This window comes from Hesperophylax consimilis, chromosome 22 (genome assembly GCF_061612785.1).
Source record: "Hesperophylax consimilis isolate HC1 chromosome 22, BYU_Hcon_1.0, whole genome shotgun sequence".
Classification (NCBI taxonomy): domain Eukaryota; kingdom Metazoa; phylum Arthropoda; class Insecta; order Trichoptera; family Limnephilidae; genus Hesperophylax; species Hesperophylax consimilis.
In genome coordinates, this window is record NC_142857.1 from 24,620,757 (window position 1) to 24,648,430 (window position 27,674).

Genomic DNA, 27,674 nt, shown 5'->3' on the forward strand with positions numbered 1-27,674 from the left:
AAATTATGTATGCTTCTTGTACTACCCGTCCTTTGATTTACACCCCCGAAGCCCCAATGTTCTTCCTCAGGAACATGAAATATTTCCAAAACTGTATGATAAAAATTTTTTTTTTTTTTTGTAAAAATATTGAAAAAAATCACAGATGTCGAAAACATAGAGAAACATTTTTTTCAATGGCTGGAAAAATTCTGGTATTGAAAGGGTTAACAAGGATGGATGATCTGCTACACTCGGCAAATCAATCTAACTACATGTTAACCATAGACCTTTGGTCAGGCTACTGGCAAATTAAAGTGCTGGAGAAAGATCGAGATAAGACAGCATTCATAATGATTATGAATATAATGTGAGGTGATTCTTCTTCTCATCTAAAATTTAGAGGACACAAATGAAAAAAACTAGAAAAAAAGAACTCTGACCTTGAAGCGTGAATTAAAGTAATTGAAATCCAAATGGAACAAACTGACAGACAGGTCAAAAACATTGACAGAAATCAGGGGGATCCCTGAAATTAATTTTCAACAATCAAAAAACAACTAACTCCAACGCAGAAACCAAAAACATTGATGCAGCGGACCACTTCCCCCAAAAAGTCACCAAAGATCAATGCAGGCCTACCGTCATAAAATTCAAAAACAACATCGAGTGTGATGACTTTCTGATGTAAAACAGTACAAAAAACAAGGTACAAACCGAGAGGACAAACTCAACACCACCCCCATGGGAACTGCGGAAGCCAGCTTCTAGATATACATCAAAACACATTCACATTAAAAAAAAACCAACAATAAAGTAAACGTCAGACGCGTTTTTGAATACTTCCATAATAATCAAACAAAAAGTGTGGTAAAAAGTGAAGTGGATCACTACAATCTGTGAAATACTACGTAGTTTTCGGTGCGCTATTGCCCTGAGTGTTACGTTATCATTTTTTTCCACCTGGATGAACCATAACAGTGTTTTGAAAAGAAAAAAAAAACCAAAACGGCGTAAACAAAGTTGGCAGCTTAACTCTCTCAAATAAACAAACTCTGCTGTCGTACGAATAACTAAGTGGTGAAATGAATAAAATTAAAATCATTGATGAATTCACACTTTCGGTGTTGACTAAAAAATCACAAAAACATTGATAACACAAGTGCGACAATAAATACGTAAACCTTTACACACGTATATCAGAGTTATATCGGTCTTAACGCGCCGACCGCTGCTTAAATTAGGCTATCTCGGTTCAATCCTCAGACCGGCAAAAACTTTTTATTTTTAATATAACTCCATCTATGAGTACGAATTCAAAGCTTACGATGTCTAATACCCGTAGCAACGCTGAAAGGGCAAAGAAGAGTGCTGCTGAGAACACCCAAGGAATAAATAATATGTTCTCGTTTCGAAGAATACAAAACTTCAATTAATTTTGTTTACGACATACATTTTATGAAAATACCGAAAATATTGTAAACACAAGGCACAAAACCAAAGAACTCATACAAACACCTAAAACAAACACAACATTTGGTCAAAGAAATTTCAAATACATTGCGTCTAAAATATACAATCACCTACCTGAAAAAACAAGAAAATCGAATAATATTAACAAATACAAAATCCTGATCAAACAATGGATCATCGAAAAAGGTCGTGCAATAATTAGTCACCTCACCCAAATATAATCCTCTATCTCATTACCAACCTGAAAATTTTTGTCATATATTAACTTTATTTTAATGTTATAAATTTTTTGTAAACTAGTCTGTCTCGGCACAGGATTTCCTAGTGAGACAGGCAAAGCCAAAAAAAATATATGTAAACCTTTTTATATAGATGCACATAATAAATAAATAAAGTGATCAAGTTTGCGCAGGCAAACCTACAGAGGTGCAATGCTGCTACCGTCAACTTCTTACAAAACGCGACTAACAGGAAAATAGATATGGTCATCATACAGGAGCCATATATAGGAAATACGGGAAAAATCAATAACTCATCCTACAAGAGACCCATTTTTAAAAAAAAACAAGTGTGGACTCCCAAGTCAACGGACACCTGTGTCCTCCTCCACAAATTCAGCAACTGCAATATATTTATTGAAGCGCAATTCCAGGGAACCCCACTAATAATGGGATCAATATATTGTCCCCCAAATGAAGATATCGACTTCAGCCTAGAAAATTCGGGCAAGCTAATAGACACGAACAACAAGAAAAAATGAGTAATCAGGCAGATGTCAAAGTAATGAGTTTAACAAGATCGCAAATACAAAATATCATTCCACAATGTTGAGAATCAATATCCATTGGAACAAAACTCAAAACATAATCAGATATCCACTTCTACATAAACCCAAAAGAATGGAACCCACTAGACCATGAAAATCAACCAAATTTTTTGTGAATAGCACAATACGTAAACAGACTTCCATCCAGAGTTTTTCAGGGTCCAACATAATCTCTGGGTAATCGTGACCAAACCTGGGGGACTGTAATTGGTCGCAAGAAACCTGCTACTATAAGAGGAAACCTGAAGGATCAAAATACCCATTCGTACTTCCACCTATACCCGCTACATCCTGATACCTCGAGTAGTGATCTCTCGTCGTATTTACAATCAATTGTGAGTACCGCCTCATATAAACTCTCAAAAATAAAATCTAAAAGAGAATAAAAACGAAGTGCTCAAACCGGAAAATTGGCCCAAATATTCATATATTAAAGAATGGGAAAGTAAAGTCAATACCCCGCGGCTTCCTGGATTCAACCCAGTTGACGTACAGATAATTTGCATTATTTTTACCAAAACGTTAGAGGAATAAAGAGTAAATGCGCTTTATTTTCGTCTAATGTTTTGGTAAACAATTGTGACGTAATTGGACGCACTGAGATGTGGCTAAACTCAAATGTGTTCAACCCAGAGCTGTTCGTGACAGCTTCAAAGTATTTAGAAAAGACATAGAGTGGTAGTGCCTCTAGGCAGAGGGAGGAGGCTGTCTATTAGCCGTAAAGAACGAGAACGGCCTTATTAAGGCAGAGCTCTGGAAACTGTCAACGAGGACTTATGGCTCAAATTGACATATAAATCGTGCGTAATTTTTGTTTGTACTGTTTACTTCCCACCGGCGTCAAACTTTGATAATTGTTTTTTGACTAAATACATCAAAATGTTGATGTCATTAGTGGAAAGAATATAATTGTGCTCGAAGATTTCAATCTACACTCCTCAAGAGGTACCCAAGGATATTGACAGTTTTCAGTCTCTCCCAATTTAATAACATTCCAAATATAACTTCAAGAGTATTAGATGTAATTGTTTGCAATAAAACCTACTGTTATTCATTGCGATTCTCCCCTTGCAACTGAAGATAAACATCATCCCGCATTACAATACAACCTACATGTTATTCATTGCGATTCTCTATTGAACCGAAGACATCCTGGAGAACTGCAAAGATTTATGCTCACAACTTATAAAGAGAATGAATCTGATGATAACAGGTATGAAGAGTTTGAACGTACTCTTAGTGCCACCGAAAAGATTTTAGTGAAAAACTTTAAACGTATAATACGTGGGAAACGAGGTATAGGAGTACCAGTATTGTTGAGTTTGGACATGCAGAGTGACTTACAGATGTTGATTTCTGTAAGACATAAATACATAGATGAATGTAACAACTTCTTATTCGCCAGACCGAGATCTTCAAACCCCCTGTATGGATATAAAACGTTATGCAAATATGCCAAATTATGTGGAACAAAAAATCCACATGACAATTCATCGACAAAATTGTGAAAGCATCTAGCTACATTAACACAGCTCTACTATATGACTGAAAATGATATTGAACAGCTATCCAATTTTATGGGATATACAAGCGGAGTACACCGTAAAAATTATAGACTCCCAGACGACATATACCAGACAGCTAAAATATCCAAACTACTTATATTAATGGAGAATGGAAAAGCCGACGCCTTAAAGGGAAAATCTTTGGACGAAATTAACCTTAATATGGAAGAAGAATTAGAAGGCGAAACAATTGAAAATGGAGACGTCTTAGAGTTTGAAGAAATGCATACAGTAGTTGATGATTTTACAGTGACTTAAAATGATGAACACCAAGAAACTGTAAATTCAGTACAAAACAAATACGAGGGTGGTCTGAAAAGTTTCCGACCTCAACGCAAAGATGGCGGTACTCGTCAATAAAAGCTAGTGAATGTAGTTGTGCATCTTTTGACAGTTACTCACCAAAGTTTCGGCCATTTTGGATGTGCAGCAACTAACCATTACCGACGGCATCACATGTTACTCCTGCAGGACATCTGAAACTACATTTAGAAAAGCTAACAATGAGAAAAGAAGAACCTGGTGCTGCACTACCTGCAAAACTTCACTTCAATCATCCACTATGTCAACCAATCCCATAGAAGATGTAATGGTCGAAATAAAAAAATATATTTTCTGAACTTGCTTCCCTCAAAACCCTCAATAATCATGTCAAGGAAGACATGTCTGAACTTAAAAAATTCGTCGACTTCAACAATTCAAAATTGGATGACTTTTCTAAAAGATTCCAAGCTTGTCAATGAGCAAAGTGGACTTTTTGGAGCAAGAAGTTTCCTCCCTTCAATCGACCATCAAACTAATGCAAGAAAATTCCAACAAAAGGGAGCAATGAATGAGGCTACAGAATATCGAAATAAAAGGCTAACGGACATACCCAGGACCAGCTAGTCCTCCGTAGCAGAGTAGAAATGAAGATACAGAACCGGTCAGTCTCTACCGAGTTCTTAGTGCTTCAGAACGCATCAAAAAACCACACCCTCCTGGGGATAGATTCATTAATATCCTGTTATCCTCAAATAATTTCAAAGCTGAACTTCACACCATTAAAATAATAGCATCTAATAATGGTTATAACTCCAAATTAATCAAAAAATATAAGAAAAAATTTCATTTGTCCTACATTTACCCATTGCTTAGTGATAATATTAAAAAAAACAATGGAGAAAAATATTGTTTGTAAATCATCAAACCTCCAATTTAATAATGAAAAAAATTCCTAATACAATATAGCCAGCTTTCTACTGAGGAACAATATTGATAAACTGTGCAGTGAAAGATTACTGAAAATTCATTTGAAGAAAAAACCAGAAATTTCTTACTCAAGGTTTAACTACAAAAAATAACACAGTTTCACCAAAAGCCACTAAGGAACAATATAGAAAAACGAGGTGTCCTCAAAACTGATATTTTATTGCAACAAAAAAATGATATAGCCCCAAGAATGCAACAACAGCTTAAATTGCACGAGTTGACAATAGAAGTTAAGCGAATGGATAGAAAAAGAAAGATTAAATTGAATAAATCATTACTAAAAAACAGTTACTTAGAACTAGAAGATAAAATACAAAAATTGCATTTAGAAATTAAATTACTAGAACATAGGTACTAGGAGCATTATAGGATAGTATTTTCATTTATGCTTTTTGTTTGTTTAAATTTGTTCTTATGCATGTTTTATGTATCTTTCCCATCCCTACAAATAATTGTTTTTAATGCTATGTGTTCTGATAAAAGCGCAGCAAGCCCCTGCCTATGGTATTCCCGGAGGGAGCCACTGGCAGGAGAATTAATCCAGAGACACATGGGCCAGAATTCAAGTTTGGATCCTCGCAGACTGGCTCCGGCTCGGCAGCCGGATCACCAAGAGCCTCATCACCAATGGAAGATGAATGGACGAGGGCTACGGCTTCAAAGCGCCCCCATTCCCCTCCTAAGCCCATTTTTCGTCTGGTTCACGAAAAAAAATATGAACCCTTACATAAGGTAAGCGAACCAACTCAGGAAATCTCGTCGCCACCGATGAAGAAACGCCCGACGCCACCAGGACCAGTGGCGTCCACAAGCCGAGAACAGGCGCCCACCAGCCGAAAACCTGTGGCCACAACCACTCTTGGGAATAGTTCATGAGTCCCGCCCATAATCATTACCATAGGGTCAATGACGCACGGCGACATCATGGAAGAAGTGCAGAGGCACATTGGAAGTGCCCACTTCAACTTCCGGTATGCCAAAGGAGGCAAAATCAGCATTGTGGTGAGCTCAGTAGAAGCCCACAAAAAACTGACAACAGCCCTATGTGGAGAGGAGAAGCCTTTCCACACCTTCACCACAGAAGCGGAAAAACTAAAGAAGACCGTCATCAGGGGACTCCCGAAGTTGTCACCAGGTGACATAATGGAAGACCTTGAGAATCAAGGCTTCCCGGCAAGGACTGTGGTCATGATGACCACCCCGAGAACAGAATACCCGCTTTACCTGGCAGGGTGGCCACAAAAAACGGATTTCAAAATTCCCTGATAATTCCAGGTTTTCCAGGGCAGTTTCTATATTTTTCCCTGATATGTTTTATTTGGTATAACGACATATCGTTCAAAATTTTATTTTTGAAACACGATTTTCATCTACGCCAGAAAATTAGATTAATCAGATACATAAATAAAGGGAATTCCGTCATCTAAAGCATTTATTATTTCCTTGCACCACAATGATCTATTCAAAACAAAATACACTTATTACAAATTTATGATATTTCGCCTGAAGACAATTTGTGTACAAATGAAAAGACCAGACAAAAATAGACAAATAAACAAAATTAAGTACAGTAGAACCCCGATAATTCGAAAAAACGCGTAATTCGAAATTTTCGCCCAAAAAATTTCAGCAGAAAAATTTTTTCATACAAATTTTTTTTAAATTCGAAATTCGTTAATTCGTAATTCGAAATTTATTTTTGTCCGCGCAAGAAAATTTGTTCGTGAAATTCGATAAAATTTGATTTTTGCGAAAATAAATCATAATATTTCGTAAATCTGAATCTAAAAGTCAGCCGTGGCGGTAAAACACCGAAAAATGTATTTTTACATGGTTATACATCGTCCTAATTAGTATTATTATTTTGGGAATCTGAATCGATTTACACTGGAATGTTGTATTTTTTCAAATTTATTTCGAATATCCGAGTTTGAAGGGCCGAGAAAATACGTTTTACGTGGATATATGTGGTAGTTTTACGAGTTTACACCAAATATCTGTATTTAAAGGGTCGGCCGCGACGAAACTCGGCCGCGAAATTTCGATTTACGCGTAAATGTATCGTATATTTACGAATTTATTTCGAATATTTGAATTTAAATGGCCCGTTGCGACGGAAATCGGCAGCGAAATCTCGATTTACGCGTAAATAAATCGTATTTTTACGAATTTATTTCGAATATCTGAATTTTAAAGGGCCCGCCGCGACGGAAATCGGACGCGAAATTTCAATTTACGCAAAAATATATCGTATTTTTACTAACTTTACTTCGAATATCCGAGTTAAAAAATACGGCGCGACGGAAATCGGCCGAAAAATTTCGATTCACGCCGAAATATGACATATTTTTACGAATTTACTTCAAATATCTGAACTTAAAAGGCCGGCCGCGACGAAAAACTGCCGATAAAATTCGATTTACGCGGAAATATTTCATATTTTTACGAATTTACATCAAATATCTTAATTTAAAGGGTCGGCAGCGACGGAAATCGGCCGCGCATTCTCGATTTACACGGAAATATATCGTATTTTTTCGAATTTTTTTCGAATCTGAATTTTAAGAGCCGGCCGCGACGGAATACGGCCGCGAATTCTCGTTTGACGCGGAAATATATCGTATTTTTACGAATTTAAATTCAGATATTTGAAATAATGGGCCGGCTGCGACGGAAAATTACCGCGAAATCTCGATTTACGCGGAAATATATCGTATTTTTACGAATATCTCAATTTAAGGGGTAGGCCGCGACCGAAATCGGCAGCGAAATCTCGATTTACGCGTAAATATATAGCATTTTTACGAATTTATTGCGAATATCTGAATTTAAAGGGCCCGCCGCTACGGTAATCAGCCGCGAAAATAAAGAAATAATTGGTATTAATACGAATTTACAACTAAAATACCACCCGGATTTGAAGAGGCGGCCGAGAAAATCGATTTTCGGCGTATTTTTTTTTTTCATAAAAATTCGAATTACGTGGGAATTCGTTAATTCGAAATTTGATTTTTGATGTCCCGTGGATTTCGAATTAACGAGGTTCTACTGTATTGACACTTTGTAAAAATGTTGATAATGATGATCTTTAAATTTTATTACGACCGTACTTGGGTGTCCGACCCTTTTGACACTTTGTTGTAACTTTGCTAGCTTTTCTTTACAGATTTCGAACCTACATAGTACCTATAGGGGAAAAACCAAGGCGGGTGGTTTACGACATGATTGTGTTGCAAGGGCTATTTACGAAAATAATAATAAAAAAATACCTACTTATCTAGTTTGTCTTTGTCGGCATATCTTTTGTTACACACGCCGCAAGTAAAAGTAATAAAACACAACTTTGGGACTTCACAAATCGTAAATAACGAATTTCGTTTTATTTTTGGAATTCCCTGATATTTTAAGAATATTTTAAAATTCCCTGACATTTCCCTGATAATTCCCGGTTCGGTAAAATTCCCTGATAATTCCCGGTTTTCCCGGTTTTCCAGGTCTGTGGCCACCCTGCCTGGCCCACTTTGGCCAGGAAACAAACATGGGCCACCTGAGAGCCGCAGTGGTCTACCTGTGCCACTGCAGGATTACTATGAGGAAATACAGAAGCAACCACCTCCAACACGGAACACAGTGCCACAGATGCCAAAATTTCGGACATGGGTCCAGAAATTGCGCACACGTAGCCCGCTGTGTCAAATGTGAAGGACGTCACGCCATACCAGAGTGCCCGAAAACCAACAGAGAAAAGCCGGCCGTCTGCTGCAATTGCGGCGGAGCCCATCCCACAAACTACAGTAAATGCCCCAACAGGGTGGCATACGTAGCTGCTCTCCAGCGCAGACAGGAGCAATCCAACGCCCAGAGGCGCAAAGAGGCAGAGCCCCGTGCACAGAGACCTGCGGCCCGAGTAGACGGCCGGTCCTGGGCAGACGTAGCGGGCCGAAGCAACCACCAGCAACAGGCTCTTGAACAACAGGAACCACGAAGAGCCACACCGGAACAACGCCAAGCGCCAAACACCGGATCCTCTGATGACGAGGACATAATGATCTTACTGCAAGGCCTCATCAGGGTACGCGAACAACTGGCCTCCTGCTCATCCAAAGCAGAAAAACTGATCATCCTAATGGAGCTTCTCAAGGAGACCTCACCGTAAAGCTCCATGAGAAAAATTACAGCGACGGCGAAGAAATAGTATCCTTTTTAATATAACAAAATGTTTTTTCTCCCACAGGATTTCTCTCCCAAACTTTTTTCTCCCAACAGGTAGACATGCAGGACCACCGAAGCGAAAAGGACGCAGCCAAATTATGAAAAAATGAAATACTTAAATTCAGTAAATTACAAAGTTAAAACAGCGTAAAAAGTTCAGAACTTATTGTTTTTACTTTTCCATGTCATTTGTATGAGGTTTTTTATCCAGCTAAGAATTTTTCCTCATAAAACTTATTAATGTAACATAAAATCAGTCAATTAAATACAACCATCAGATGGTGATAGTAATAAAGCTAAATCAGCCGCAGTACTAGTTAGTTAGAAACATGAAAGGGTATTGGTATAAGCCCTAGCTAGTTAGAGGATTACGAAAGAATCCATAAAAATAAAAAAAAAAATAAAAAAAATTATAGGTATGTCTATGCGCGGAAGACGTGTCTATAAAGGGCACCATACCCGTTCCATCGATCGCATATTATCGTATGTGCACAGACGACCGTAACGACGAATCACACGTGTATGGTACGATTTACTTAGCATAAATATATGCACCATCATTTCTGCATACTGGCAATACTGATTATCGAAGTTTGAACGCTACTTCATATGACTACAAGTGTGGCCAAGGCCCTGTATTATTTTAGCAAAATGAGTGAGCAACCAAATCAAAAAAACATCAGTTTTTGTAGGAATTTGTAAAACGTGGTTTTATACCTGCTGTGCATGACGAATGCCTACCTTTTTGTCTGCTATGTGAGAAATCATTTACCAAAGAAATAATTAAACGAGGTCGTCTTGAAGCACATTTGAAGGCGAAACATAGTACTCATATTAATTGAGGTATTATTTTCTTTCGAAATCTTAAGGAAAAATTTGGAAAACGAACAACATTAACAAATCTATTTTCTGCCCGAACTGCAAATGTCGATCGTAGTCTTGAGGTTAGTTACCAAATTTCTCTGCTCATCGCTAAATGTGGAAAAAACCAAAGGAGAGGATCTAATCAAGCCATCATATCAGCATTTCTTAAAACAGTTCTACAACAAGATGACAAGCTCGTGAAGACTATGCCGCTCAGCAACACTACTGTTTTCAGAATAGACAAATTGAGTGAAAATGTTGAAATACAACTAGTTGAATTTGAGATTCAAAATAAATTGGAAAAAATACCTACATTTAACCAATTATTAAATTTTTTGGAACAACAATGTCTAGCGAAAGAGACCGCTTTAGGCATTTTTCCGGAAAATCTGTCGCAAAAGGAAATTTTCAATAAAAACCCCTCGAAATCATATAACATGAAATAACGTTAGAATAATAGTAATAATATTAATTCTTTTGTATCAAATGTCGAAAATAAATGTCTTGTTTGTAAATCGTCACATTATCACAGGGCTACGGCTTCAAAGCGCCCCCATTCCCCCCCAAAGCCCATTTTTCACGTGGTTCACGAGAATAAATACGAACCCTTACATCAAGTAAGAGAACCAGCCCAGGAAATCTCGTCGCCACCGACGAAGAAACGCCCGACGCCACCAGGACCAGTGGCGTCCACCAGCAGAGACCAGGCGCCCACCAGCCGAAGACCAACGACTACTACGACTCTTGGGAAGAGTACTCGAGTCCCGCCCGTAATCATGACCATAGGGTCAATGACGCACGGCGACATCACGAAAGAAGTGCAGAGGCACATTGGGAACGCCAACTTCAACTTTCGGTATGCCAAAGGAGGCAAAATCAGCGTTGTGGTGAGCTCAGTAGAAGCCCACAAAAAACTGACAGCAGCCCTACGTGGAGAGGAGAAGCCGTTCCACACCTACACCACAGAAGCGGATAAATTGAAGAAGACCGTCATCAGGGGACTCCCGAAGTTGTCACCAGAGGAGATAATGGAAGACCTTGAGAATCAAGGCTTCCCGGCAAGGACTGTGGTCAAGATGACCACCCCGGGAACAGAATACCCGCTTTACCTGGCACACTTTGGCCAGGAAACAAACATGGGCCACCTGAGAGCCGCAGTGGTCTACCTGTGCCACTGCAGGATTACTTTGAGGAAGTATAGAAGCAACCACCTCCAACACGGAACACAGTGCCACAGATGCCAAAATTTCGGACATGGGTCCAGAAATTGCGCACACGTTGCCCGCTGCGTCAAATGCGAAGGCAGTCACGCCACACCGGAGTGCCCCAAAACCGATCGAGAAGAGCCGGCCGTCTGCTGCAATTGCGGCGGAGCCCATCCCGCAAACTACGGCAAATGCCCCAACAGGGTGGCATACGTAGCTGCTCTCCAGCGCAGACAGGAGCGATCCAACGCCCAGAGGCGCAAAGAGGCAGAGCCCCGGTCACAGAGACCCGCGGCCCGAGTTGACGGCCGGTCCTGGGCGGACGTAGCGGGCCGAAGCAACCACCAGCAACAGGCTCCTGAACAACAGGAACCACGAAGAGCCACACCGGAACAACGCCAAGCGTCAAACGCCGGATCCTCTGATGACGAGGACATAATGATCCTACTGCAAGGCCTCATCAGGGTACGCGAAAGACTGGCCTCCTGCTCATCCAAGACAGAGAAACTGATTATCCTAATGGAGCTTCTCAAGGAGATCTCACCGTGAAGCTCCATGAGAAAAATGACAGGGATGGCGAAGAAATAGTATCCTTTTTTAATATAACAAAATGTGTTTTTTCTCCCACAGGAATTCTCTCACAAACTTTTTTGCAGGACCACCGAAGCGAAAAGGACGCAGCCAAAACATGAAAAAATTAAATACTTAAATTCAGTAAATCACAAAGTCAAACAGCGTAAAAAGTTCAGAACTTATTGTTTTTCTTTTTCTTGTCATTTGTATGAGGTTTTTTATCCAGTTAAGAATTTTTCCTCATAAAACTTATTAATGTAACATAAATTCAGTCAATTAAATACAACCATCAGATGGTGATAGTATTAAGGCTAATCAGCCGCAGTACTAGTTAGTTAGAAACATGAAGGGTATTTTTATAAGCCCTAGCTAGTTAGAGGATTACGAAAGAATCCATAAAATCAAAAAAAAAAAAAAGTTATTATTGGCAATGTTACAGCAAGTGCATCAGTGAAATGAGTAAAATGGTAATTTGGTATATTGTAAATTGTATTCATCATAATCTTACATCATCATGTATAAATGGTGTTTTAATTGTGTATCATTTTAATCATTGGAAATGTAACTCGTACTTCGGAATGTAGTGGCGAGATGGCCAGGTTCTGCTCATGATTGGAGTATTTTTAATAACTTAAACTAAAACTTCCCACTTAAAACCAGATTGGAACGTGGAAAATTTGGTGACAAGACCTTAGTAGGCGACAGCGGTTATTCATGAACCAAAATGAGAACCATTGAGCAATCCTGTTACAGAAGTAGAACGTTTACGTAACGAGTCCCAAATTAGAACCATAAATTGAATTGAGCATTGTTTTGGTGGGTGGAAACGTAGGTTCCCTTTACTGGGTCATTGTGGCTACTGCAGTACTACACAATATTGCAAGAAAGGAGCACTATTAAAGCAGACTTCCAAAATATGTATTAATGAAGTTGTATAGTTCATTATTAACAGTCTGAGTAATGTCCTCATCAACAACATTGGCAGGAACTTGTTGATCCAGAGGTTCGGGTGCTTCCATGGGATAATCATCTTCGTTCTCCTTTCTCGCAATATTGTGTAGTACTGCAGTAGCCACAACGACCCCCTCAACGAGGTTGACAAAATTTGTACATTTCCTCAAGGCGGGGCGGAATGTTTAGTATTGAAACAGTTTTTTGGATAATACCTACCATTTTTCCCATCATATACTATCCATCTCCTTCCCTAAAAACAGCCTTGCCCACATTGGAGAAAATAAAAAGATTTATGTTGCACTGTAAATTGTCGCAAGTCAGTGGAATTCGTGTCGTATGGCAAGAAGGTGCAATCTTAGTATCGTCATTGTATTATTCACATGCTTTGTGCTAAATATCAAAATTCTCTCGTTTTTCTCGTTGTGAAAAGTTGTAGGAAATTTCACCCGAACAGTGCAAGTGCATCGAGAACCCTATTGCCCGGATTCATGGGAATTCCAGGTAGGCTGTTTCCTTCATTCCACTTTTCCCGTGATTTATTCAAAACCAATTGAATGAGCTCTTTACTGTTGTATTTTATTATAGATTTGATTTACGGTCCATTTTATGTGTAATAGAACACGTTACAGTTGTAATGTTTCTTAGTTTAAATTTGAATCTATCTTTCTCAGGTTCATTGGAGTTTTCTTTTCATTTTTCATGGCTTAGTTTTGCCTTGTATTCAAAGATCCTCCAAGGAGCTGGAGAAGAGATATCCTTAAGTTTTGTGTATGAGAGATTTAAGCTACTTTCTGATATACAAAATGTGTAAATTTTCATATACATAATTAATTGTATTTGCTACACTTAAGTTGGTATAGCTTTCCTTAAAGTCAATAACATTAAGGGCAGCTTGCACTAACTATCGCAAATTTAATCTTAAATTGTATTTAACTCAAAGAATTTAATACCCTAAATACATTTAACTTAAATGCGTTTAGTTGCGTCCTGCACCACTCAGTTGGGAGGCAATTTTAGTTAAACGTCATCGTTGGGAAGTGAGTTAGCTAAGAGCTTCACAGACGCACTCATAGAGGGCAGTGCAAAAAGAGATTGCTTGGAAGTCTACAAGATGGCAGCTAGTAGCCAGTAGTCGCTAGGGCCAGTTAGGCTGCTTCCAGACAAACATGGTGTTTGCAGATCTCATTTAGCCAGCTCCTAGTTAGGTCGACTATCGAAGTTACTATAGTAATACGCCAAGTATTGAATAAATCCCTGATTTGATATAAAGAACTTATTCTTCAATATCTCCTTCCACGACGAGTTGGAGAACTGTTTGTGGGAACACAACAATCATTAACGCGTCGGTAAAACAAAAAGAAACAGTTACATACAGATAACATACCGCCAATATTTCTCAAACAATGCGCACATGCAATATCAGGTCCACTCGCTGCACTATTTAACCACTTACTTCCTTCTGGACATTTTCCAACCCGTTGGAAATCTAGTTTTACTACCTGTATTTTCAAAAAAGGTGATGACACAGACATAAAAAAACTACCGTCCTATATGTATACAATCAACACTTCCAAAATTTTTTGAATCCCTTGTTCTCGATATAATTTATCTATCAATACTCAAAGTAATTGATAAAAACCAACATGGATTCGTTCTTGGAAGGTCAACTGCTACTAACCTGCTACTCTACCACAACTATATTACGGAATCTTTTTCCAACAAAAAAAAGTGGACAGTATCTATACAGACTTTTCAAAAGCTTTCGACAAAGTATCCCATAAATTATTGCTCATTAAACTGTATGCATTGGGAGTGAGAGGCAAGTTGTTGGATTGGTTCTCGAGTTACTTGTCTAACAGAATTTTATTTCTCAAAATTTAATATTCCAAATCTAAGTTATTTCATGCAACTAGTGGCCTACCTCGGCCCCATTCTCTTTCTTATATTTATAAATGATATCATAAATTGTTTTGACGATGTAGAAGTTCTGCTTTTTGCCGACGACATCAAATTAAAAAAAAAAATATCTAATCTAAGCGATTGTCTAATCTTACAGTCAAACATCGGCAAATTACATAATTGGTGTATAGCTAACAACTTATTCCTCAATATTGATAAATGTAAGAAATTAACATTTTGTCGAACAAAGACCCCACTATTATTCACATACACAATAGCAAATGAAATTGTGGAGTCGAGAACTGTCAAACAACTTTAAGTAATATTTTTATATGGAAACAGTAAATTATGTAAAATGTGTATAATGTAAAAGCCCATCAGGGCGTGGAAATTAATAAATAAATTGACGCGTCGATAAAACAGCTACGATGTTTCATTTTACTTGAAGTGTCAAAATACTTTATGGTTGTGTTGTAGTTGCATAGTGTGTCAATTTATTTTAAACCATAAAATGAGTGCCCAAATAAATAAGTCCCGTGAGAGAGCTCCTAACTTTTCGAAGGAACAACAATTTTTGTTCTTAAAAGTAATGGAGTCATACAATCACATTATCAAAGCAAGAAAACGGATGAAGTCAAAACTGTTGTGAAGCAAGAAATTTGGGCCAAAATTACAGATGTATTTAACGCAAACAATAATATACACAGAACTACTGAAAACCTTATAAACTCCTACAGAAACATGAAGAGTAAAATTAAAATTCAGATGCGAAAATGGTCTTAGCAGGTTAGTACTATCAAGACGGCCATGGCCCCTTTGAAATACATTGCTAAATTGCAATGGTTACATTGTGTGCCATACAAAGCAGATCTGGGTTTGATTCCTGTCAGGATTAGTTTCTGTCGGTGATAGCTTACATAATAATTATAATCGTGTCGATTTTACGTTTTAGATTCAAATCAAAAACAAAATTTAATCGACACCATGGGAGAAAACGGAAGAGACTGGGATGCGGTGTCAGAATATACTGACCAGCCAGCGGAGCTTTGTAAAATACAATTTGAAGAATTAGAAAAAGAAATGAAGAAGAAAGAAGTTGCACATAAAAAAGTAATTGTAATCCCTAAGCTCTAAACCTAACATTCTAGATTCTGTTTTGCTTTTCTTCGCGTTCCTACTAATACTCTTTATCACCACTTTTGTAGACAGATATATCTCCTGTATTGTAAAATCTGATCTAATTTTTATGAAAGACAGGTATTTCTATTATGTAAACCCTACTCTAACCACTTTTGTTAATTAGGTATTTCTATTATGTAAACCCTATTTTAACTACCTGTAGGTATTTCTTCGGAATTGTAAAACCTTATCTAAAAATATGATAAATAGGTATGTATTTAAATATGTAAACCCTAGTCTAACCATTTTTAGTAGACAGTTTTGTAAACTTGATCTAACTAATTCAATAATACACAAGGAATATTAATTCTCTTCTTCTTGATCTGACAATGTTGTAAATCAGTTTTTTTTAAAAATTGATAGTTGAATATCTCTGAAAGATATTCCTCAGTCTAGGTTTATTTCTTGTTCCATATTTTGTTGATTAGTTTCGGTAGTTTCCGATGAAGACTGCCTGATAAACAAAATGCAGAAGATGATGCTGCCGCTCCAAGAAGAGATAACCACCCTACGACGGGAGATATCGACGCTGCGCTCCCAGGAGTACCAGTCCTCGTTGGCGGAACCATCGCTCGCGTAGTCGTTCCAGGGGTCGGCATACGAAAGGCAAATGCTGGTACCACTGGAAGTTTGGTACCAAGGCGCTGATTCAGACTAAATTTCAAATTAAAAAACTACGGAATCACTGAAGAGAATAGAACAGAAATTTGAAACAGAAAATAACTAGCAAAATATATATATATATAGCATACTTGGAAAAAATAAACAAAAGAATTAATGAAATAAACCAAAACTAAAAAATAAAAATTAGGACAAAGAATATGTATAAGGAATTAGGAGAAACCTTGTGTGTAACAAGCAAGGTACCCGCAGAAGATACTAACAATCCATACAACCTAACCTAACTGAGTGTTTTCGATCTGCCAAACAGTAAGCATTTCAGCATTTTTTATTGTGGACTCCTTCCGGTATTGGGCAAGGTCCTAGAGAAACTCCTAATCAAGAGAGCCACATGGAAGTTTACCACGAAAGGGAAACTAAATTCAAATCAGTATGGGTTTACGCAACAGAAAAGCAACAGTGGTTGAAGGGATGAACTGCACGATGAAAGACACGGGGAATGTGGGAGTGGGCAGACCATTCGTCAACTGCCAGACAGCGAAGGAGGCCGCTTTTAAAGACATTTTGCCACAGAAATGTGACTTAACTGATAACGAGTCGGAGTTGGTGTGCTGCGCTGAGGCTGCCTGTCCGCCGCTGCCGAAGGGACTCTTCACTCAGCTACCGATTGGCTCCAAGGCCGCAGACTAGTGTATGGAGCTTCCAGAAAAAATTTCCCGTGCCAAGAAACAAGGTTCGGTTGGACTCGGGGAAACTTATGTCCTCTGCACACACCAGACTCCAACATAGAATATCACAAGACTACCATGAAAACTGCCGCCGAGGCCCCGTACTATGGAAGAATTGGACGGGGTCAGAGAGGAGAGATCACCTGGCCAGGGTATCCAGTGACCTTACTAAGTGATAGGTGGGTGGTGTGCTCTGCATACGCCATTGCAGTGATTGGCTCAGAGCAGGTCAAGCTCGTCGGATTGGAGGGGAACTTTACACCCGAGTACAACCCTGACGCTATATACAATGTGATAAAAATACACATCCACCCACTATACAACAATACTTACTCATGGAAGAATTGGACGGGGTCAGAGAGGAGAGATCACCTGGCCAGGGTATCCAGTGACCTTACTAAGTGATATGGTGGTGTGCTCTGCATACGCCATTGCAGTGATTGGCTCGGAGCAGGACAAGCTCGTCGGATTGGAAGGGAACTTTACACCCGAGTACAACCCTGACGCTATATACGATGTGATAAAAATACACATCCACCCACTATACAACAATACTTACTCATACGTGTATAACGACATCGCCCTTCTGCAGCTTGACAGACAGGTAACATTCACAAGCAGTATAATCCTAGCTTGTCTCCACACCGGCACAACTCTTCCTCACAGTGGCTTCATACTCACTGGGTGGGATGGCTCATCCACACCTGACTACAAGACAACAGTGCAGAGAGTATCTCTGGAGGAGTGCTCTAGAGCATTTCCCGCTGGCAGCTATGCACACCCTGCTGGCGTAAAACATGACCTGCAGATTTGCAACCGCCCACTCAACACAGCTGGAGGATGTCCAAGCAGCTGGTCCAGTTTCTTCACCACCTAGGATTCTTGCTGCAGTTTGTTGGACAGCTGCAGAGTCAAAGAATAAAAACAGATAGGAAGAAATTTTTGTACCAAATAAATCTATACTTAGTTCCGTTACCATCTCCCGGTGTAACGGTCTCAAGTGTAAATTGTAAAAAAAGAAAAGAATTTAGATAAAGATGCTACCATCAATATAACGGATCGTGACCCGAACCACCCACCGCTGGAAGAATATTTGACAGTTCGTTTCACCAGCACACGAGTGAAGATCACTCGTCTCCGTTCATGTCTAAAACCTTTGCAAGCGGCATTCATGTTAAAATATACCCAAACAACTGTCGCGTGTATAAATATTAAAGAGAAAGAAAACGATGGCATAGAAAAAACTGGAAGGAACGGACGGACAATTTATGCAACGCTGTCTACATCCACTAGAGCCAAGATCATCGGCCGAATCAATATAACGGTCCGCTTTTCATTACTATAACATGTCACCTGAACATGGCTAAAACCATTTCGGGCAGAGTTTTGTTACTCTACTGTAACTTTGTTTTGTACTCTATTTATAAATCATAACATGCTAATTGGCGACTGGGTTGTTTTGAAGTAAGTACTATTGTTGATAGAGTGCGATCCTATTTGCGAGTTATACAAAACCCGAGGAGAGAGAGTGATAACGTGACCTTGGTGCCATGTTTTATTCCGAGCAAGTCTTCATGTAGTGTAATCATGAAATGCATGGAGTTAAATATTCTAAGTTGTTTGGTGGCGGTGAAAGCAGTATCACCAGTAAGCTAAGGATATTGATGCCGTACGATCCAAAAGAGTTGATTACCAAAATTGAATGCAAAAATCACCTGCTTCGTAATTTAGCAGTAAAATGAACTAACTCCTTGGAAAAAAAAACTAAAAATTTCAAGGGCTTCGTACCAGTTCCAATGATAAGGCAAAGGGTGTCCAGCAATAGTACGAGGTCTAGAAAAGCAGCCATTGTTGGTGCCATGAATTACAGAAAATGTGAAAAAAACGTCATTCAAACCCAGCGGGTTCAAAATTTGCGCAGCAACATCAGAAATTGTGAGAATCATATTTTTAGCAGTCACCTGTGCTGATTACTTTTGCAAGAGGAAAACTGATTCTACTGAAATAAATTATGTTCCTGATCTTCAAGTGGCATTTGGACAGATATACAGCAACTTCTATCCTACCTGGCCAACAACTCGGAAAGTCTACTATGCCGAGCAGTTCAATTCCATTATTGCTAAATTCATAGGCAGTAAACGGGTCAACTTCACGTCTAGAGGATCGTACCAGGCTAGGGTGTTTTGGAGCTGTATTATCATTTAATACAGATGCTGGAACTCGTCAACACTTACAAAAAAGAATTACAGGATGTAGTCCTGGCAAGTACACAAAATCATTTACAGAAACACACCAAAGAGATCTAGAAAATCCCCGCAAAAGAAAGTTAGAATTTGCAAAAAAAAACGAAAAAAACTAATCAGAAAGGAGTTGTGGGCCAGATAGAGATTATGGATTGATGGAATTAGAAGAAGATATGCCACCCTCCATATTTAAAAATAATATTTTTGTCAGATTTGTGTAAAAACGCTGAAGAGATTGTGGAAATGGAGCGCAAGACACTTGGTCAAAGTGGCAACAATGTATGGCGTGTAGAAAGGCGTCAGCGTGTTATGGCTTCAGTCTTTGGAAAAATTTGTAAAATGCGAATCAATACCTCATGTTTGTCCACCATCAAATGACTATTGTACTCAGATTTAGCTGGATCTGCAGCTACAAGGTATGGAAGGGATAGTGAACCGTTGGCAGTATCTGCATTTGAGGCTGCTACCGATTTAAACGTAGAAGCCTGTGATCTTTTTATAGACGAAGCAAAATGTTTCCTTGTCCGGACGGAATTGTGGGCAACGATGCGATTATTGAAATTAAATTTATTTATTTTATTTATTAATCTTAAGTTAGCTCACATCTTCGTGTGTGCTAATAGTTTTATAAACATATAAACATGTACATTGTTTGGCAAACATAATCTTTCTTTAAATATTTCAATAAAGTCACAAAAAAAAGAAACATTAATAATTGAGATAGACATATTTTCTTAATTCATTTTTGAACTTATTAATATTTTCTATCACAGCAATTTCCTTCGGGATTTTGTTATAGAGTTGAACGGCCTGGTACATCAGAGATTTAAATAAATGTCCCTTTACTGCAGCAAGTTTATCGCCTACCGAGGCAATACTTTCCGGAAAAATAAAATATTGCGAATTACATGAAGGCAATCTATTTTTGTCATTAATGGTTATTATAGTATGTATTGTGCTAAAACTTGCTGTATTTGTATTGTGTATATGCTAATAAAACTTTAACCCTCGTACATATTTACTTTTTCTTCTATTAGAGTGGTTTATTTATGTTGTTTGCTGTCGTGAATTCATGAGTAGTTGTTGTGTGAAAAAGTATGAAATTATGAAGCTGTGTTGCGTGAAGGGCTGTACAGACAAACAGTCCACTCGTCATAAATACCCAAAATACGGAAGTTTCGATGAGAGCAGGTTCCGTGAATGGGCCATGCCTGTGATTCTGGAGCTAAACGATCAATCGTTTTCGTATGCGCCGTCTTCGAGTGAAAAACTACTAGTCGTCGCGACTAACTTTTTCGAATAGCGTCGAACGGTCGAAGTTAGTAGAAGAGATGATTATATTGGCACCCCTGTGAATATTGTCTATGTTCCTGATGTTTTTAGGATTTCTATGGTGTGACTGTCAAACAGACAACAGTTATTCGTTATTCAAAACAGAAATGGCTGCGGGACATATTACAAATTGCCAAAACCAACTCTTAATTGAGCTTGTAAGCTCCGATAAAGACTTAGTAAGTGGGAAATTTTCACCCACTTTTACATTTACCGGAATCCCGGCGTAGATGGATAGCTATTGCCGATCAACTAAATGCCCTGGCAGGAGCGAATAAAGACTTTAAACACTGGAGGAAGGTTTGTTTTAATTAATTTCCATTAATTTGTGTGTATTGTACATTTAATGTCTATTTGTTACAAATTAAAATTAATGGTAAATTAGCCATTGTAAAATTGTAATAGGATTGTATAACTTTATAAACCTCTTAGCGGGTCCGAACGTTCGCGCGGTAAAACAAAAATTGACAGCTAGACTAGATTTTGACAGCCAATTCCATAGAAACGCCAACAACCTACCGCTCGCTGCCCTGTTTCTACTGGTTATACCCAGTAGTTGTTGTGTGGAATGACTTTTGACGTTTGGCGTCGAAGTATGTACCTTCGACCAATTTCGGGAATAGCAACGACGACCAACGTACGTACTTTCGACGGCGATTACGAGCGCCCTCGATTCAGGAATAGAGCCCCTGGAGGATCGATAGAATAGAATACATATATTACCCTATTATGGCGAGATATGCGTTAGTTTGTGGCTGCCATTTCTCCATCCAAAACAAAAATTCCAATGGTTCGCTTCGAAGATGCGCACTGCCGACTTTAAATCTACCCGGCATTGGTAGTTATCCAGATTTACGACAGTATTGGACCCGTTATGACGAAAATACAGGTGTGAATATCCTTTTGTTTGTCTTCAGTGTTCCATGTAATGTGTAACTTAAATTTCTTTAAGTTACACATTACATGGAACACATTAACAGAAGTTACACATTACATTCACCTAAGAATTGAATTTATTTTTAGACCCCATCCGTGTTCCGCCAGGAAGGTGTGATGTCATAAAAGACCATAATTAAGTGATGCAAGATATAAATCATTTTAAGTTTCACCTAAGAATTGAATTCATTTTTAGACCCCATCCGTGTTCCGCCAGGACAGTGTGATGTCATAAAAGACCATAATTACGTCATGCAAGATATAAATCATTATTATGGTATAAATCATTATTATGGTTTAGGTCCATTTATACTCCCGATTTAACTTGGAATGAATTATCTACATTACTTATAAAACAATTCGAAACAAATAACAGACAGATAGAATTAAAGTCACAACTTTTCTCTATGAAACAACCTGCCGGTATGTCTGCTTTCGAATTTACGTTGAGTATCCAGAAGCATAACATAAGCATTTTGACTGTCCTAAAAGGGGAAACTTCCTAGTTGGACAGTCAAAGCTTCCTTTTATATTTGTATATCTTGTATGTAATAATAATAAATAAATAAATAAAATAAATAACAACATGATTGATTCTAAATTACCTACCTCTGAACTATTACAATTATGCATGAGGGCATTATTACCTACTTATATCAACCTTCTTGCGTCTCGGGACTTCAAAACTTTTTCAGAATTAACCGAAGCTACAAATAAACTGGAGTCTTATTCAACGTCTAATTTACTGGAAAATAAATCTTCTTCTTCTTCTAATGATACTCAACTTAAAGATAATACAAAGAATTATTTCACCAATTCACGGGGTAATAATAATTTCAATTTTAATCGTAACCCTTCTTATCGTGGTACCTACACTAATCGTTCAACGGATTATAATTATAAACAAAATAATTATCATAATAAACAATATAATGCCACTTCTTCTAATAACAATAATACTCGTTTTTTTATAACCATCATTCTAAAAAACATACTTCTAATGATTATGGAGAAAAGGAGATGTGTCATCCTGAAATGACATTTTAACATTTTAATATTGCAAAATTGGGTTTCGGTAAGAATAATTACTTCCCAGAAATACATCTTCAGCCGATAGCCTTTTATGATACCTGGAAAAACCGCTGACAATAAGAAAAAGAAAGCGTGTACCTGGTATCTATTCACTACTTAGTTTTGTCTCACTAGTACGCAAGTAATTTTAAAAATTTAAGTCGGCTAATTTTAATAAAATTAATAAAATGGATGCCTTAATTCGCTTTAATGAAGGCATTATCGTCCACGTAGACTCTTCAAGCATTTTACAACTGAGAAGGGTATAGAGAAAACGTGGTATTGTCGGGAGTAAAGACTTGCCAGCTTTGCAAAAACAAGCCCGCCAGTTTAACAAGGCTTTCGCTCGGCGTATAAAACCCGCAAACGACAAGGTTGATCCTATTCCGTGCGCTGAGACGGAAGTCATAGAACAGCCAGTAGAGATTAGGTATATTTTGTAGGAAACAAAGTTGACGAATTTCGCTTCATGGAATCTGAAATTGAACGGATCAACCGATGTCAGAGAATTTGTAAGCCGGGTGGAGTTGTTAACCATATCCCGGGGTGTTGATTCCGAGGAAGTTGCTAAATGTTTCAACGAACTTTTAACGGGAATGGCGCTGCTATGGTTTCTCTCCTTACCGAGAGAGAGTTTATCCTGGTCCGATCTTAAAAGGCTGCTTCTCAGCAAATTTGATCCGCCCAATTCTAAATGGGAACGTAAACTCGAAGTTTATGTCTCCAAACAAGCGCACGGAAAGACGGCTAGGGATTTTTTTATTGAAATGCGTCATAAAAACCACATGTTAAAATCGCCCATGTCGGAAGAGGAACTAGTGGAGACTCTCAAACGTGGCCTCCTTCCCCAATATGCTAGTATGTTGACCATGCATAGCAGTAGCTCTATCGAGGATCTAGAAATCGCGTGCACGATATTCGAGAGCTACCAGAAACAAGCATCGAGACCGCCCCGTGAAGCGAGATCGGGAGCAAATAGTTATCTCAATAGCGTGGCTTCGACAGACCACGGAAAAAATAGCTCAGACAGCGGTTTTCGCAATACTCTCGAACAATATAAAAATATGAGGGCGGGCAGTGGCCGCCCTTCCAAAAATAATCGTAATAACGTATCCCCCCATCCGTCGCCCCAGTCAATTTTTCTCCCCGCGGGAATAGATTTCTCACTACCACCGCCTAGAATAAATGCAACTTACTAAACATAATTTTTTATTTTGTGAAATAATCCTATCATCTTAGTTTATTTTACTATTTTTTTTATTACAATCATGCGAAAACTGTATTACTACTAACTGTCTTTAATTTTTTTTATAACATTTTGTAATTCCTTATAATGTTTATTCTTTATATTTCTTTGTCATTTATAAATATATTGTATAGGTGCAAATATTGAATCAACGACTAGAATTAATGGAACATTATTGGTCTAATATTGTAAATAATTGCTGCTTATGCTAAATATATAAATGACTTTTTGTTTCCTAAATAAAATAAAATAAAAAATTAAAATCAGCTCCAACGACAACGCTCAGCAGTACTTGGCCAATGTCCGTGACTGTGTAAATTTTTTAAACACTATAATTATGTATATTTGTAATAAGCATCAACTTTGTGGCTCGCCATAATTTACAATAAAAATATATAAATAATAATAAATATATAAAACCTAGGACTCTCCTATATAAAAGTGCCGAAACTATTCAAAATCAAATAGCAAAAAAATAAAATTAAAAACGTCATCCATCCAGAGATTTTATGTGCTAATAACATTGGCAAAACGTTAGCTGAAGAAGATTTAGTGCTGACCAGGGCGGGACAAAGGAAACAGTGATTATAATGAATAGAATGGACTACCAGTGTAAAATGGAAGACTTTGTAAAAAGTGACGATTTGGTCATTTTAACGAGAGACACCACTAATAAATTTCAAGCAGATGTAAAAAATTCAATAAAAGCATGTAAGTCCCAAATCTTCAAAGATGAGTATCCTAACCAAAATAAATTTTTACGTGAAGATACATAAGAGCAATAAACCAATTAGGCCCGTGACTGCATGTTGTGCTTAACTGAACTTCATAATAGTGTCTCATGTAACCAATGTTTTCAATAATACAAATGTGTTTTCCTCTAAATACATATACCATTAGGAACGCATTTGAGTAGGTAGATGCAGGGACTTGGTTATTCCTAATACATAGTGCTAAATTAATTTCATTTGATGTTGTTAATTTGTTTCCAAATGTTCCAACAACGGATTGTAAAGAAATAATTACAGATATTCTAAATTCCTCTAATTTGGATAAAGATTTGATTGATGACCTGTCTCGCTTATTAAATATCTGCCTTTATCAAAATTATTTCCAATATAACATCTGTGTCTACCAACAGAATCAAGGGCTACCCATGGGTAGTCCGACGAGTCCCCTGTTAGCAGACATTTTTATGAATAACCTAGAAAATAAGATTTTAATTGTAATTCAGAACTTTTAAAGAATGTTCTTACCTGGAAAAGATACGTTGATGATATTTTCTGTATTTGGACTGGTACAGAGCGGCAACTGACTAAATTCCTTCTTATAAATTCATTCCATAATAATATCCAATTCACTTTAGAGATAGGCAGTAATCAATTTTGATTTAATGCTAACTTCAGTAAATAATAGAAGTGAATTTAACATTTATCGTAAATCCACATACACGGATACAACCATACATAGCACGTCAAACGCTGTATCAATTTTTCGAGTCGGACGTGTCGGACTGTGCTCTGCATCGCAATTATCTGATATGACGACCAGATCAACCCAAGCTTGGGAAACAGTTACCACGGCCATAAATGACCTCACAGAACAAATAGGAGGACTAAAAGTTCAAATAAAGGAGCACAACAACAAAATTGGTGAGCAATCCAACATTATTATCACACAAAACTCTACCGTCACTAATCTATCGGCGAAGATAGTAGCACTAGAGGCGGCAAACCGTACAAAGGGGGGCGCAACCAGCGATCCGGGTGACCGGCTAACTTTACCATACTCATATGTGTTATTTTTATTGCTCAGACCATAGTGAAATTAGAGTTCTATGAGCGTCTAGACACTAAATCCAATTTATTATTGAATAAAAAATGTATTATACTGGGTGATTTTAACCTAAATAATAAACGTGAGGATGTGTTAAACGACTCTAAATATTTTTGTGGCTCAAATGGATTAAGTCAGCACAGTGAAGTGTTAAACAGTTATGACAATATCCTGGACCTCGTCCTAAGTAACCTGTCCGTGTGTGAAGTGACTAGAAGCGAAGAGCCGCTAGTCAAGGAAGACCATCATCATCCAACACTGGTCGTCACGGCGCGTCTAACGCGATCCTTGTCATCACATAACAACGGCCACAAAAATCACCGCGCCCACCCATTAGAGTACGTCTTTTGTTTGGTGTGCGTACCAATACAGTCCTGTGTGTGTGTCTCCGTCACCTTGACATTAACCAAGGGCATTTCTTCGTTACGTTTAGGATTATCATTTTGTTTATTCACATTTATTGATTTCATCTCGCTCCTCAAAAGGGTCATCTGCTCTCGTAGCTCTTTTAGATCATTTTGTTTGCTCATTTGTGCCTTTATGGTAAAGAGCTCAGTTTTTAAAGACACAATATCTTTTAAAAGTGAGGTTATGTCAACTGAATCAAAACAAACTGGAGGTAATTTATGCAGGTTTTTAGCCACAAAAGTTGGCATATCTGTTGGTTCGGTTTCTTTTATTATTTTGATCATATCATAAAGGTTCTTTACCTTTTTTCCATCGCCCTTCCTGGTAATTCTTCTGTCGTCAACCTCTGAGTACAGGAGATCTTTCGATAGTTCCACCTCGTCTTCATTGAAAAGTGCGTGGAACAAATTTGGACGATTGATACTTCATCTAACACATCTACTTTATTGAATAAAAACGCAAGAAGTTCGTTAATAACGATTTTTTCACATTTTTTCACTTTTTCCGTCATCGTGACGTTAAAACTGAACCGTCCGTGATTGTTGTTGTTAAATAATGCAGAGACTGTGGCAGACAAATATTCAATGGGACGAAAATATTCCAATTGACATGATGAATGCATGGGAATCTTATACAAACGAATTACCGCTATTAAATAACTTGCAAATTTCTAGAAAAATAATTTGTCAGAATCAAGTAAACTTGCAATTGCATGGATTTTGTGATTCTTCAGAAAAGGCATACTCGGCTTGCATTTATATGATATCTACTGATGATTTGGGTAAAAAATATTCCAATTTAGTAATATCAAAGTCGCGAGTAGCGCCTCTGAAAACCAGATCTCTTCCCAAATTGGAACTCTGTGGAGCTGTTTTACTATCAAGATTAATGAATTATGTTAAGGTGGCTATATGTATACCTGATATAGTTACAACTTACTGGTGTGATTCTCAAATAACCTTATGTTGGATCAAGGGACAACCTGCGAGATGGAACACCTTTGTTGCCAATAGGGTAGCTGAAATTCAAGAATCAAGCCAACCTGCACAATGGAAGCATGTGAAATCGGAAGATAACGCCGCGGATGTATTATCTAGAGGTATTAGACCTTCTCAATTATTGATATCCAAAATTTGGTGGCAAATGGCACGGACCTACTTGGCTAACGCTAGAAGAATCTAGTTGGCCATGCGGTGAATCTACATGTTTAGATCCACCTGAAGTGAAAACAAAAACTGCACTGTTGGCAACAGTAACACAAGATTGGGACATT

At 37.9% G+C, this 27,674-nt stretch overlaps 2 protein-coding genes across 2 annotated transcripts in view; one reads left to right on the forward strand and one right to left on the reverse strand.

Annotated features, from left to right (window-relative positions):
- Ogg1 (8-oxoguanine DNA glycosylase) overlaps positions 1-27,674 on the reverse strand; it is a 427,234-nt gene that overhangs the window by 371,204 nt on the left and 28,356 nt on the right. The gene's annotated exons all lie outside the window — the stretch shown is intronic.
- On the forward strand, positions 17,736-18,206 carry LOC149413326 (uncharacterized). The gene has a single exon (XM_089645455.1). It carries the CDS (start codon positions 17,736-17,738, stop codon positions 18,204-18,206), a length of 471 nt encoding a protein of 156 aa, XP_089501581.1.

What these genes read in the sequence shown, in the direction of transcription:
- LOC149413326 (XM_089645455.1), top strand. Translation starts at nt 17,736, where the DNA reads ATGGTGGTGTGCTCTGCATACGCCATTGCAGTGATTGGCTCGGAGCAG.